This window comes from Capsella rubella, unplaced genomic scaffold (genome assembly GCF_000375325.1).
Source record: "Capsella rubella cultivar Monte Gargano unplaced genomic scaffold, Caprub1_0 scaffold_8, whole genome shotgun sequence".
Lineage (NCBI taxonomy): Eukaryota > Viridiplantae > Streptophyta > Magnoliopsida > Brassicales > Brassicaceae > Capsella > Capsella rubella.
Window position 1 is genome coordinate 7232771 of NW_006238916.1, and position 12771 is coordinate 7245541.

The 12771-nt window shown below is 36.9% G+C and overlaps 2 protein-coding genes across 3 annotated transcripts; one reads left to right on the forward strand and one right to left on the reverse strand.

Annotated features, from left to right (window-relative positions):
• Nucleotides 1–708: 708 nt before the first annotated feature.
• On the reverse strand, nt 709–12592 carry LOC17876060 (protein SHORTAGE IN CHIASMATA 1). Of its 2 annotated transcripts, none has more exons than XM_023779603.1 (12): nt 12219–12592; nt 11912–11989; nt 11764–11838; nt 9613–11549; nt 9079–9283; nt 8249–8728; nt 6359–8044; nt 6143–6279; nt 3390–3451; nt 3193–3257; nt 2994–3081; nt 709–879 (listed from the first exon to the last, which is right to left on the reverse strand). In XM_023779603.1, exons 1-8 carry the CDS (start codon nt 12516–12518, stop codon nt 6223–6225), a joined length of 4818 nt encoding a protein of 1605 aa, XP_023635371.1. In that variant the 5' UTR covers nt 12519–12592; the 3' UTR covers nt 709–879; nt 2994–3081; nt 3193–3257; nt 3390–3451; nt 6143–6222. The 2 variants fall into 2 exon arrangements, with proteins under 2 accessions (XP_023635371.1, XP_006279891.1); XM_006279829.2 differs by having other exon boundaries at nt 11912–11992.
• LOC17875843 (myosin heavy chain, clone 203) lies at nt 2501–6093 on the forward strand. The gene is made up of 7 exons (XM_006279940.2): nt 2501–2821; nt 3010–3210; nt 3302–3424; nt 3532–3569; nt 3657–3750; nt 3848–5658; nt 5746–6093. Exons 1-7 carry the CDS (start codon nt 2750–2752, stop codon nt 5966–5968), a joined length of 2562 nt encoding a protein of 853 aa, XP_006280002.1. The 5' UTR covers nt 2501–2749; the 3' UTR covers nt 5969–6093.
• Nucleotides 12593–12771: the final 179 nt, after the last annotated feature.

A 12771-nucleotide genomic window follows, 5' to 3' on the forward strand; every position in this document is an offset into this window, starting at 1 on the left:
AAAGCTTTATATTTAATATTTCGATTTTTTATATATAAGTATTTTATGTAAGCCAGCCCTTGTTGGAGCTCAAATTGATTTTTTTTTCTTAAAAAACACTGATTTTGAAGTCTTTCTGTTTGGATTTATATAGTATATCTCACAAAAAAAAAAAAACTATATATAAATTACATCAATGAATCCAATTACAAGGAAAAAGAATAATTTATGGGATAAAAGAAGAGGTCATATAGCTAAGTAGAGATCTAGGAAGATTGAAGAGGTCATATAGCTAAGTAGCTATCAATATCTTGAATGGATCCTAAGGATAAGGAGGAGGAGACTTGACTGAAACAACTATTGAATGTGTCTGTCTTGTGTAGTTGTGTTGTGTCTAGGTTCATTTGGTATATTGTATACACTAGTATGATATAAACCATTTAGTATATTTGGTTAAGGATTTCGGTTTAGGCATGCCTGAGTCTGTGTATATAAACCTTACCATGTACATTTTTCACTAATTACATATATGAGAATGAGGTTTATTTAGATCGTTTGGTAAAAAGTACCAAAGAGAATTGTGACCATGCATAGGTTTAAAGCATCACACACATATGTTTTCAAATGATATAGTTGATGATAAATTACTAGCAAATACCAAAACAACACAAACAAATATTGTTAACATAGAGAAGAAGAGTTACGTACATTAAAGATGAGGCTCTTGTTCATAGACTCCCATGCAAATCCACCTCAGTAAACTGATTGACCAGTAAAGCACCTTTAGCGATCGTTCCTGACTATAGCGAGTGTGTGTGGCACAAATGCCACTTCCTCGTGTTTATTTCCATAGCCATGTTTTTGGTGGGATCTTCTTCCATGTCAAGAGAGATATGGAACCTAGAAGTTACAAGAATCTGAAATCTTCTTGTGACTGATCTAATGCAAAATCAGAAAATCTAATACTAGTGAAGACTTTCGTTTTATCCATTTTTGTGCCCAAGCCCAAGCCCAAGCCCACCAAATCCTAAGTCTAAGAGTCACTCAAACAACACAAAACAAACGATTGTGTTGAACTTTGATTTTTTTTTTCTTCTGTCTAAGCAAGAATTGACTTGCTGTTATAACTCTGTCATAAATATTTCTTTAGACCACACTGATAGCGATGTGAATTTATAGCATACACACATTTATGATTGTTTTGGAAAATGAAGACAAAATTGTATTAAAAAAGACTATATACTGTTCTGGGGTAATTTGTGCAATTTCTCGAAAGGAAAAAACAGAATATGATATCAAATGTTGCAATTTATAAAGTTAATTTGACATTTGTCACAAAAGCTTAACAACTAATAATAAGTGGCCCATTCAAAGATATGTCTTCTAGTGAAACCAGATTTTCTCCATAGACAACAAAGTCCATGACTCTTTTAATTTCCCCCTAACTCATTTTTTCTTGACATCATTAACCAAATGGTACTGATCATTGAATAATGCTCAGCACCTAATCTAAGGAAAATTATTGAATATGTCAATACGAAAAAACTTGTTTAACGACAAAATATGAAGAGATGAGATGTCTAAACTAAACGTTGAGGAGACAAAGAAAATGAAAGCATTTAAGAGAGGGACAGTGTTTTGTTGCACATGTTTTCATGTGCTTCCAATACTTACTCCCATTTTATATTATACGTTTTGTTGATCCAGCTTCTAATCATTTTTTTAATCAACTCTAAATCCTTTTATATTAGAAAAATCAAAATCATAAATTATGATGAGTTGGTTCGATTATGAAACATCTCAGGTCTCCTTAATCAAACTTATAGAATCATTACGAGATAAAAAAAGAGTTTAGTATAAATATGCATATTAGACTATTAGTAGTACACAAAATAAAGTGTTGTAATAATCATCTACTGATACAAGAAATTACTACAATATTGAATGTATGAAAGTATATTCATACTTGAAAAATATTCTGAAATAAATGTTATTGTATCATCAAATAAAACAACACACACTCACGCAACATACATATATTCTATAGTGTTTGTAGTACAGCTGTGTATGTACACACACACATAAACATAATGCATGATGAATGGATCATGACCAGTACTTGTGACATTTGCAAAGATCAAAGGCATTTCATATATCTCTTTGGGGCCACCAATAATGGTGTTGTAATGTGCAAAATTTGCTTTTCATATCATAATAATTTTTATACATCTTCACAACTAGAATCCACTAAACCTCTTTTTTTTTTTTACCTTCACTCATGTAACTTTCTACACAAATTCTTAAAAAGACTTTTGATGTAATAAAGTCGCACACAAGCAATTAAAAACAGAGGGGAGGTTGGGGTGTCTATTAAATTTATATGCCTTACTGCATTAAAAAGAAAAGCACTTTTCAATTCAATTAATTAAACTATTAATAAAGTTAATAATTTCATACTCAATCTTCAAAAACCCATTTAAAGCAGTAAGAAAAAAAATTAGGCTTTTATTAGATGGATTCTTACTTATAAACTCACTAATTAAGTTTTTATATATTAATCCAAAAGAGAAGTGGTACGAATCAACCTTTATATTCTACAAGTAAAGTGATCTCACCACACACACACAGACTGTAAATCAGGTTTTGTGTTTTGTTTTTGTTTCCTTCCCTACATTCTTCGGAAACTGATACAATTTCAGAGAATCCATAAAAAAATTTCTTTTGGGTTTTGTTAAAAAGTTTTTGGTGTTTCTTTCGAGAAAAACAAACAATGTTTAAGTCATGGAGGAACGACAAGAACAAGATCAAGGCTGTGTTCAAGCTTCAATTTCATGCAACTCAGGTTTGTGTGTTTTGTCTCTTCTTTAAATCTCGAAAACCCTTTTCTTTGTGAAATTCAGACAATGTGTTTCGTTATAGTTTCTAGATCTGTGACTCTCAAAGTTTTTCAAGATTTGTTTGAATGTAAAAAAAATGTAATTTTTATGAGGAAAAAAAATAAAAAAAAATGTTACCTTTATTTGAATGAAGGTGCCGAAGCTGAAGAAGACTGCTTTGATGATCTCATTGGTTCCTGATGATGTTGGGAAGCCAACGTTTAAGCTGGAGAAAGCTGAGGTTAAAGAAGGGATCTGTTCATGGGAGAATCCTATTTATGTGTCTGTGAAGCTAATCAAAGAACCTAAATCTGGGATTGTTCGTGAGAAGATTTACCATTTCGTTGTTGCAACTGTGAGTTGAACCAAGATTTTATGTCTTCTCTGAGTTCTGAGTTTATCCTGGGAAAGAAAAAGACTCAATTTTTTCCAAAATTCTGTTTCAGGGTTCTTCAAAATCGGGATTTCTAGGAGAAGCTTCTATTGATTTTGCAGATTTTCTGACAGAAACAGAGCCAGTTACTGTTTCTTTACCTCTCAAATTTGCCAACTCTGGTGCTGTCTTAAATGTATTTCCTTTCTTCTCCTTTTGAAACCTGAATTTAGAAAATTGCATCAAACATGTGAAAAAATGGTATGAGAAGTTATGATGAAACTGTTTTGGTTGTTGGTGCAGGTGACAATACATAAGATACAAGGAGCCAGTGATTTAAAGTAAATAGTTTCTTCTTTCTTCTAATATGTTGTTATTGGTGTTTACTGTTTTCTTTTTAAGAGATGATTGACTTCAAATTTTTGCAGATTTATTGAGGAAAATAAAGATCAAACACTTACCAAAGAAGACAGCTTCAAAAGTCTACAAAGCAATGATGAGTTAGAAGGATATAACCAAGACGTAAGGGTTCTTGGTTTAGAGAGTTAAGTACTGTCTTGTCTCATTGAGAAAGTTGTGATAGTTATTAATCTTTTTTCTTTCTGAATCTGTTTTGCAGGAAAGGAGCTTAGATGCAAACACGGCTAAGAATTCTGGTCTTGGAGGTTCTTTTGATTCCATTGGTGAATCAGGATGGATAGATGAGGGGAATGCACGCTTACCTCAACGACATAACTCGGTTCCTGCGACAAAGAACGGGCATCGAAGATCAAACACAGACTGGTCAGCTAGTTCAACATCAGATGAGAGTTACATTGAGTCAAGAACCAGTCCTGAGAACAATTTCCAAAGAGGATTCTCGGGTGTTACTGAATCGAGTGACCCTATTGAAAGGCTCAAGATGGAATTGGAAGCTTTGAAGAGGCAATCTGAGTTATCCGAGCTGGAAAAGCAGTCTTTAAGGAAACAGGCGACAAAAGAGAGCAAACGGATACAGGAACTGGCGAGGGAAGTTAGTTGTATCAAGGGTGAAAGAGATGGAGCTCTGGAAGAGTGTGAAAAGCTCCGGTTGCAAATTAGTAGAGATGAAGCTGATGCTGAAAGCAGATTGAGATGCGTAAGCGAAGATTCAAGTAATATGATTGAGGAGATTAGAGATGAGCTGAGTTGTGAGAAGGATTTGACGAGTAACCTTAAGTTGCAGTTGCAGAGGACACAAGAGTCAAACTCTAATTTGATTCTTGCTGTGAGGGATCTCAATGAGATGTTGGAGCAGAAGAACAATGAGATATCTTCTCTGAATAGCTTATTAGATGAGGCTAAGACGCTTGAAGATGATAAGGGAATGGGTTCTGGAAACAACGAGATAGATACACTAAAGCAACAGATCGAAGATTTAGATTGGGAGTTAGACTCTTACAGGAAAAAGAACGAAGAACAAGATATTCTATTAGATGAGCTTACTCGGGAATATGAGTCCTTAAAGGAGGAAAGTTACAAAAACGCATCCCTTAAATTAGAGCGGCAAGAATGCTCAAATGCGGTAGATGAATTCTCGGATTCCAAGGACATTATAGACGAATTGAATTCTCAGGTAGCAATATTGGAAGGCAAATTGAAGCAGCAATCGTTGGAGTATTCGGAATGCTTGATTACTGTTAACGAACTTGAGAGTCAGGTGAAAGAGTTAAAGAAAGAACTGGAGGATCAAGCACGGGCTTTTGATGAAGATATTGACACAATGATGCGAGAAAAAACTGAACAAGAGCAGAGAGCCATCACAGCAGAGGAGAATTTGAGGAAAACAAGATGGAAAAACGCTATAACAGCAGAGCGACTTCAAGAAAAATGCAAGCGGCTTTCTCTAGAAATGGAATCGAAGCTGAGCGAGCATGAGAATCTGACAACAAAAACATTGGCTGAAGCAAACGACCTTCGTCTGCAGAACAAAAATCTTGAGGAAATGCAAGAGAAAGCTCATACTGAGATTACACAACAGAAAGAAATAAAGAAGCATGTGGAAGAAAAGAACGAAGCTTTGTCAATGAAAGTCCAGATGCTTGAAGGTGAGGTACTGAAGCTGACAAAGCTGAGAGATGAATCAAATGCAGCAGCTACTGAAACCGAGAAGATAATACAAGAGTGGAAGAAGGAAAGAGATGAATTCGAGAGAAAATTTACATTGGCTAAAGACGAAGCCATGACAGTGCAGAAAGAGTTATCTCTCACTAAGTCGTCAAATGATGAAAAAGAGACCAGGCTCAGAAATTTGAAGACAGAAGTAGAAGGTCTAAGCCTACAGTACAGTGAATTACAAAACAGCTTTGTTCAAGAAAAAATGGAGAATGATGAATTGAGAAAACAGGTATCAAACTTAAAAGTCGATATTCGGAGAAAAGAAGAAGAAATGACTAAAATCCTAGATGCAAGGTATGTGGACAATAAACGAACTAAATTGACATATTATCTCTCAGTTGTGAATATTTGACTTATAACGATCTAACACAACAATAACAGGATGGAAGCAAGGTCACAAGAAAACGGACACAAAGAGGAGACTCTAACAAAGCTATCAGATGAATTGGCATATTGTAAGAACAAAAACAGTTCAATGGAGAGAGAGTTGAAAGAAATGGAAGAGAGATATTCAGAGATAAGCCTGAGATTTGCAGAGGTAGAAGGAGAAAGACAACAACTTGTGATGGCTGTCAGAAACCTCAAGAACGGTAAGAAGTTTTAAGTATTTGTGTGTTGCTGCGAGTACAACTGCTGTAACATCATAGTAGAAATTACGATATAAATTGTGCTGTTAATAGAATTCTTTTCTCTTATAAAACATTATTTATAAAATTTTCAAGAAATCAATATTTTCCTCTGAAATAAGTAAAGCTTACATAAGATTTGAGATACTCACCTCCAAATCTGATCTACCACAATGAATTTCCACTAACTGGTTTTTGGTTTGTTTCCAATTGCTATGCTGTGTTTGTTTCTTTACTTCCATACCAGTTTTGTTTGACCTCCAGTTCCATTCCCTGAGAAAGATAGAGACTGGAAAGAAAATACGGTGTTAAAGCAATCATCAGTGTGAACAAATCTAACTTATATAGGGATCATATATAATTAATACCTGTTTCGCTCGCTTATCAATTGGTGTACATGACTTGAGAGGAGAGTAAAATCTGTCGGTTTTTGGCGAGGCTGAAGAATTCTTTGACCTCTTCTGCTTTTTCTCTGCTTGAAGTTTGTTACCTCCTTTATACTTGAAAAACTCTAGTATGGAAGGACTCTTTCTCTTGGTACTTGCTTTCTTTATGTTCCCTGGAGTCTCCAAGCTAGAGGGAGGGACATAAGAAGGAAGAGATTGTTGTTCTTTCCTTGATCTGCTTCTTTCTCGAACTCTGTTAAGAAACTCAATCGTCCAAGGAGAACCTTGTACTGGATTTGAAGAATGGATTGCGTTCGATAGTGGAGATCCACCAAAATGTGATATCTCTTCTCTAAAAGGAAGGTCTGACGTTGGAACTGCTGATCTTCGTGTTAAGACCTCCTCCAAAAGGGTCCTCTGGCGTTTTGCTGGATAGTTATCAACAAAGCCACGCAAAGAAGCATTGTTATCATATTTTAGATCTTTCTCGGGGGCGAATCTTTCAGAACTCGAGTCAATGTCAGCCGCTTTTGGGAAGTTAGGCTGGAGAGATCCAAAGAAAGATAACTTCCTAGTAGATTTTGATTTTCTTGGAAGTTCGTCTTCATCAACGTCAGAAACTATTGGAGCAAACCTATTATAACCAGGAGAAGGCGGGAATTCTTCCTCGAGAAACTTATCAGCTCCATCAATTACTTCACCTTTGTAGTCTGCAACGAAACTTTCTGAGTTCCTATTGTCATGTAAGTTAAAATTTCCCATCACCGGAAGTTTAAAACCTCTGTTCTGGCTCCTGAATTCGTCTTTGCTTGGGAAACTCCAATCTTCTAGTTCAGGAATTCCAGGAAGACTGTCCTCCACTGAAAAGTCAGGTAGATCTTTTTCCCAAAATGGGTCCTTTGATGATGAACCAGGTCCTGACTTCTTGTCGAATCTCGCAGGATCTTTAACTGGCCAAGAGTCACTGTGATGAATGATCCCAGAAGGTTTAAAAGGTGCATCGTCGAATTCAGTGACAGGATCAAAATCAAATATCTCATGATCCCTAGATGACCAAGAATCATCAAGTTGGAAATCCCCTGAAGGCTTGAGCTGTGTATCAGCACATTCTGTCGACGGGGAAAAATGAATCAAGTCGTCCATATCTATCCTATTTTTCCCAGCCCTATGGTGATTCTTTTTCGAACCAGAATGAACACTGACATGGTGTGTGTCTGAGTCAGGTCCAGAAGATACTGAAGAAGAGCTGTCTGTCATTACAGATTTGGAATCTTCCCTCGCACCGTATCTGCATAGTGAACTAAATAGATCAACACTCTCTACAGGTACATGATACTTTTGCATCCTTTCAACCTTGCTACTATGTGGGAGCTTCATGAATTCGAGAAGTGATCCAGAAGATGACAGAATTACTTGAGCTGTAAGTGGATTCACGGAAGGACATTTGGTGAGAAATGATTCCGCAAGAGATTCTGACTCGGACATCTTGACATGGAGTTTGGACAACTTAACAGAAAATTTGATACACCTCAATATAACTTCATCAGTTAAATCAGCTGACGATGAGAAAAACAGTTGTAAGCTGATTCCCAGGCTACCAGCTGCTGCATACAGTTCATCAGAGGAATCCATTATTGTAGCTAGGAAGGTGGGTTCCCCCTCAAAAAGCTGTAGGAAAAATAAAATCATTCTTTAAGTTCTCTGTCTAATCCTCCAGTTTGAAAGAAAATGTTACAGAGAATTGGTAAGTTTGTAATAATCTATTCAGCGAATTAGAAGATGTTCACAAACTGAAAGATAAATTTCATATTTATAGTGCAATGTGCCCACAAAAGAATTGCTAGAAGCAAAGTTCAGTGGAAGTTAGATTACCATAATGCAGCTGCTGAAACTGAAACTCAATGACGTCAAAACATCGGTAGCGATATCTCCAATCCATGAAAGTGAGCTTGAAGAAGTACCAATAGTTGCAGTTGACTTCTTACTAACATATTCACAATCATACCAGAGTAGGCAAACTGCAGGACTTAGCATCAGATCCACAGGTAGATCTGAATCGCGCTCCACAACTTGCACTCCTTCTTTTTCCATTGCTAACACCTTCTGGTATGTACTTCTTCGGGATATGATCATCTCTTTATCAACAGTTTTTGTGTTCACAACAATCACAGATTTTTGGTCAGTTAGAAATTCCGGTTCAATTTTCCCACTTTTTCTTTCAGATTCTTGAGGCATGGAGATAAATTCAGATTCGTTTGTGGTTTCTGAAGATCCTGCATAACACACATTTTCAAGTGGAACAAAGTTCAACAATTCTTCCAACCACCCAGTTTTCGTCTCAACTTCATCTCCCTACAAAAGAGACATTAAAGTTCAGTTATAAGTTCTTGTATAGATACATATTCTGGAACATATTCAAACAAAGCGTTCAATCTAGGCAGTTATGGAAGAAACGTGGATACCAGTGATGTGACAACACAATTTTTGGTTCAAGTACATACTAGTGTTAAACTTGTATGATTTTCAGAGTTGCAAAACCAATCAAGATCATGTGCTTATGAAAACATTATTTTTGATATAGATTGTGTTGGTCCTCTGCTTTGAATTTGGACCCTTCCTCTTCACACAGACTCTTTCATCATACTATCTACAATCTAAAGATATAAGTTGTAAGAAAAGGTTAAAAGTTGAATGCTTCTCACCTTTGTCATTTTGAGAGTATAAGGTACTGTAACACCTGCGCAGAGTTGCCCGCATGCACTGGACATATCCAGCTCAAGTTTTATGAAATGGAAGCAAGGAAAGGAATCCAACTTCGAAGGAAAAGAAAATCTGGGCGAGGCATTTGGACCTCCATATTCTACAATGACGCTAAAATTCTCCACAGGAAAAGATGGAGATATTTGCCTTGGATGAAAAAGAAATGACTAGTTAGCTTAACTACTTCCCAAAAGTCAATTTAACTATACAAACAAGAACAAAGAATAGATAAAGGTATTATTTGAAGCATGCAAATTCTTGAGGACAGAATAATGCAGCAATTTCACGAGCAGATTTCAGAAGTAAAAAACATTTTGTGGTGTCTATTACAATCACCATGCTAAAAGACTGTAAATTTTTCCATGCCGTTATATATTAATGTTTTGGTACCCTTTCCAGTTTCCCATAAAATTTAACTGTGAAAAGCTATGATCATTGATGATGAGCATACGACTATAGGAAGAAATAATACTCACTCGTAAGAGATAATTAGACAGTCTGAAAACGGCAGGGAACCAAGTTCGATGGTTTTAAACCCCGGGGCTTCATGAACATTTGGTCGATTGTCACTTGGTGAGGGACTATTGAGCTCACTGTAAGATAACCCCATGGACATTAGTAGTCTCTTCACCGAGGACCAAAAAACTTTCTCAGCCAAAAGTAATGCTTTGGAGTTCCCCCGGGAAAATTCCGACTGTAAGATCCCCTGCATAACAGCTAGTGATGGATGTGATCTTGTGACGTTCGTCTCATCTGATTTATGTTCTGTTTCAACTGCTGAGTAGAGGGTGTGCAATCCTAGCTTCATGGGAACTGAGCTTCGACATAACTTGTTAAGATAGAGATATGCCACATGGATACCGAAGAAACACATATACCATGTCATCTGTTTAATTGCTACTAGTAATGCAAACATGAAGGACTTATCATCCGCCACCTGTGTTTTACGGACATTTGCCTTTCTTATGCTGTCAATAAGCTTTCCTTTAGATATGCTGAGTAACTTAAGTTTATCTTCTGATAAATTCGCTGATTCATCCTTCACAAGAGTTAAATAGCTCCTCACAAAGTCCCCTACTAGGGCCAGAATATTTTCTGAAGGACACACACTGTGAAGTATCATTTCCTCTGTCTGCGGGTTTGGGTGCATGCCACCAGATAAACATGGAGCCTTCGAGTCAGTAGACATAAATTTATGGTTGGCACTCTTATCAGCTTGGACTCTAGAGTCGAGATTATCTTCAATCATAGCCTTCTGAGGATCCATGAAAAATGTTAAGTCATCAAAAGCAGACATTGATTTGAACAACAGTGTAGCCTTCTTAGCATTATCATCCCCTCCACAATTCCTGGCTCCAGTATTTCGGAAAGGACTTTTAACTGACCCATGGGAAGTATCAAGAGGGGCATGCTCATTAAGGGTAGATATACCAAAGAAAGGCTCAGTGCATTTCTCTACAAGTGGCTCACAGAAAGCATCTTCAGAGAAAATGAAATCATAAACCCATTTGTCTCCTTCTGAAGATTCCCAGTTAAAATCAATGTTGCATGTAACTATTTCTTCAAATGGATAATCACAATGGTTGTGGTTTCTTTCCTCGAGAAGGTTCCAGGGCAAGTATATGTCATTTGAGGCAGACAAGGATTGAGGCTTGATCTTTGACAACACGTCCTCATAAATGAGATCCAGAGATCTTATCATCTCATAATCATGTAATATAGGAGTAGGCAGAGACTTGAAGGCATCATCTGTGAAAGCAAGTTCAGAACTGACAACTAATTCATCAAAATTCTTGAAGTTCATCTCTTTACTGAACATCCCGTAACATATTTCTGGTTCAATGGCTTTTTGAAGACCAAGGAAGATATCAAAAACCTCATATATTTCCACATCCAGGATCTGAAATTCCTCAAAAGTTACTGGGACAGCCACCTTTCCCTGTTGTTCAAACTGAAAGTTTTCCTCAGCATTTGATATCTCCAGGATAGTCACTACATCCATTATAGAAAATTCATCCTCTGGAACCACATCAGATTGGCCACTCTTGTTCAAATAGCAATCTGTAGAGAGGATATCCAATATAGCGTAATCCTTAGAGCCAATAAGCTCCTTAGAATTGATAATGAGAGAACTCCCTGCATTAGTGTCTTGGGTTTCAATTGTTTCAAGAACAGTAAATACTTTATCAAGCGCAGATAAGCTTGATAGTTCGCTCAAATTTACTTCATCCACTTCTAGAAGGGGAAATCTGAAATCTTTGAACCATGGCTGATTCTTGCGGAAGCATTCATTTTCTGCTACCGAAGTGTCGTTCTCTGTAAAGTAATCAGACGGAATGTAATCAACAGAATAAATCTGTTCCTGAATTTCCTTTGAGTTCTGCAGGATAATATCTGACCCGTCATATTTAACCTGCAATAAGAAGACTAGCTAAAATCAGATGATGACAATATAGGTCCTTCCATACTGCTAATATACTTTTTCATGAAACTTGTCTAGTGAAGACCTTTGTCAATTGGAAAGGAGAATCAGAACCATAGAAGAACAGGATAACCAGCTCTACCACTCTACAGTAAAAGCAAAACTACTGCCGTGTGTGCCAACTAAAATCAACTCAGGGATTTACCGGCTCATTTTCAAGCTCTAGAACTTCAGAGAAACATTGGAGATGGTCTTCACTCGTGGATAAGAGCTTGTTCTCCTGTATTTCAAAAGGTCATTTATCTCGCAATGAAAAATCCAATCGGTATATGTTTACATTGCTTGAGTAATACCGTTTCAAAATCCAACTCCGGAGTCTCCAACTGGATAAAGTTAAGTGTAGCTTTCTCCTCAATGGCATCTCCGTCATTCTTCTGCAATAGATAAAGGAACTTAGGTTAATCAAAATCCAGCCAGATTCCCATAAGCTACCAAAATTTCCATATCAGGTATGAATGTGAGAACAAAGAAACAATCACCAGTAAGCGACGACACTAATCTAGAAACTAAGCAAACACACCACAAATTTCAAAAACCCCAATCTCGATATACACTGCGAGACTCAAGAAATTCAAAATCTCCACATCCAAGGAACCTTACCTTGTCTGATAAATAATCTCCGAGCGAAGAGTCGTCGATTTCAAAGACTTCATAGTCCACACTGACGCGATCGGGAACAACGTCGGAAAGGAACTTCGACAAAGCAGCTTCAATAGGCAAATTCCCGATCGGGATACAGACATTTTCGATTGAGCTAAATCGAAGACGTTCTTCAACCCCGTCGCAGACGAGAGGTGCCGGGAAATTATCAGGCGCCGGAAGATTGAGGAAGCCTAGGGTTTCAAATACCTGAGAAGGTGGAGTAGAGAAGTAATCGATATTAAGAAATCGAGTTCGCATCGTAACTTTTCCAGATCCTTCTTTGGGATGTGAGACTGAAACAGTGATGATGATGATGATGGGGTGAAGAAGAAGAGAACGAATTTTGAAATTGGCGGTTTAATTCTTCGCCGATTGATTTTTAAAGAAATTAAAAAAAATATCTTCGTCGATTTCAAACGAGAGAGAAAGAGAAAGACCGAAGCAACGCTCGCCACATGTCGTCGTCTTTCGATTTTAAATAAAAACAATCTGTCGTTTTATTTCACCAAAA

Excerpts from the sequence above, each read along its gene's own strand:
- LOC17875843 (XM_006279940.2), top strand. The coding sequence starts at position 2,750 with ATGTTTAAGTCATGGAGGAACGACAAGAACAAGATCAAGGCTGTGTTC. Across the intron at positions 3,211-3,301 it reads ACCATTTCGTTGTTGCAACT|GGTTCTTCAAAATCGGGATT; the intron begins GTGAGTTGAACC and ends ATTCTGTTTCAG. Across the intron at positions 5,659-5,745 it reads ACTAAAATCCTAGATGCAAG|GATGGAAGCAAGGTCACAAG; the intron begins GTATGTGGACAA and ends CAACAATAACAG.
- LOC17876060 (XM_006279829.2), bottom strand. The coding sequence starts at position 12,518 with ATGCGAACTCGATTTCTTAATATCGATTACTTCTCTACTCCACCTTCT. Across the intron at positions 11,993-12,218 it reads GAGATTATTTATCAGACAAG|AAGAATGACGGAGATGCCAT; the intron begins GTAAGGTTCCTT and ends TATCTATTGCAG. Across the intron at positions 6,280-6,358 it reads TTGATAAGCGAGCGAAACAG|TCTCTATCTTTCTCAGGGAA; the intron begins GTATTAATTATA and ends TTTTCTTTCCAG.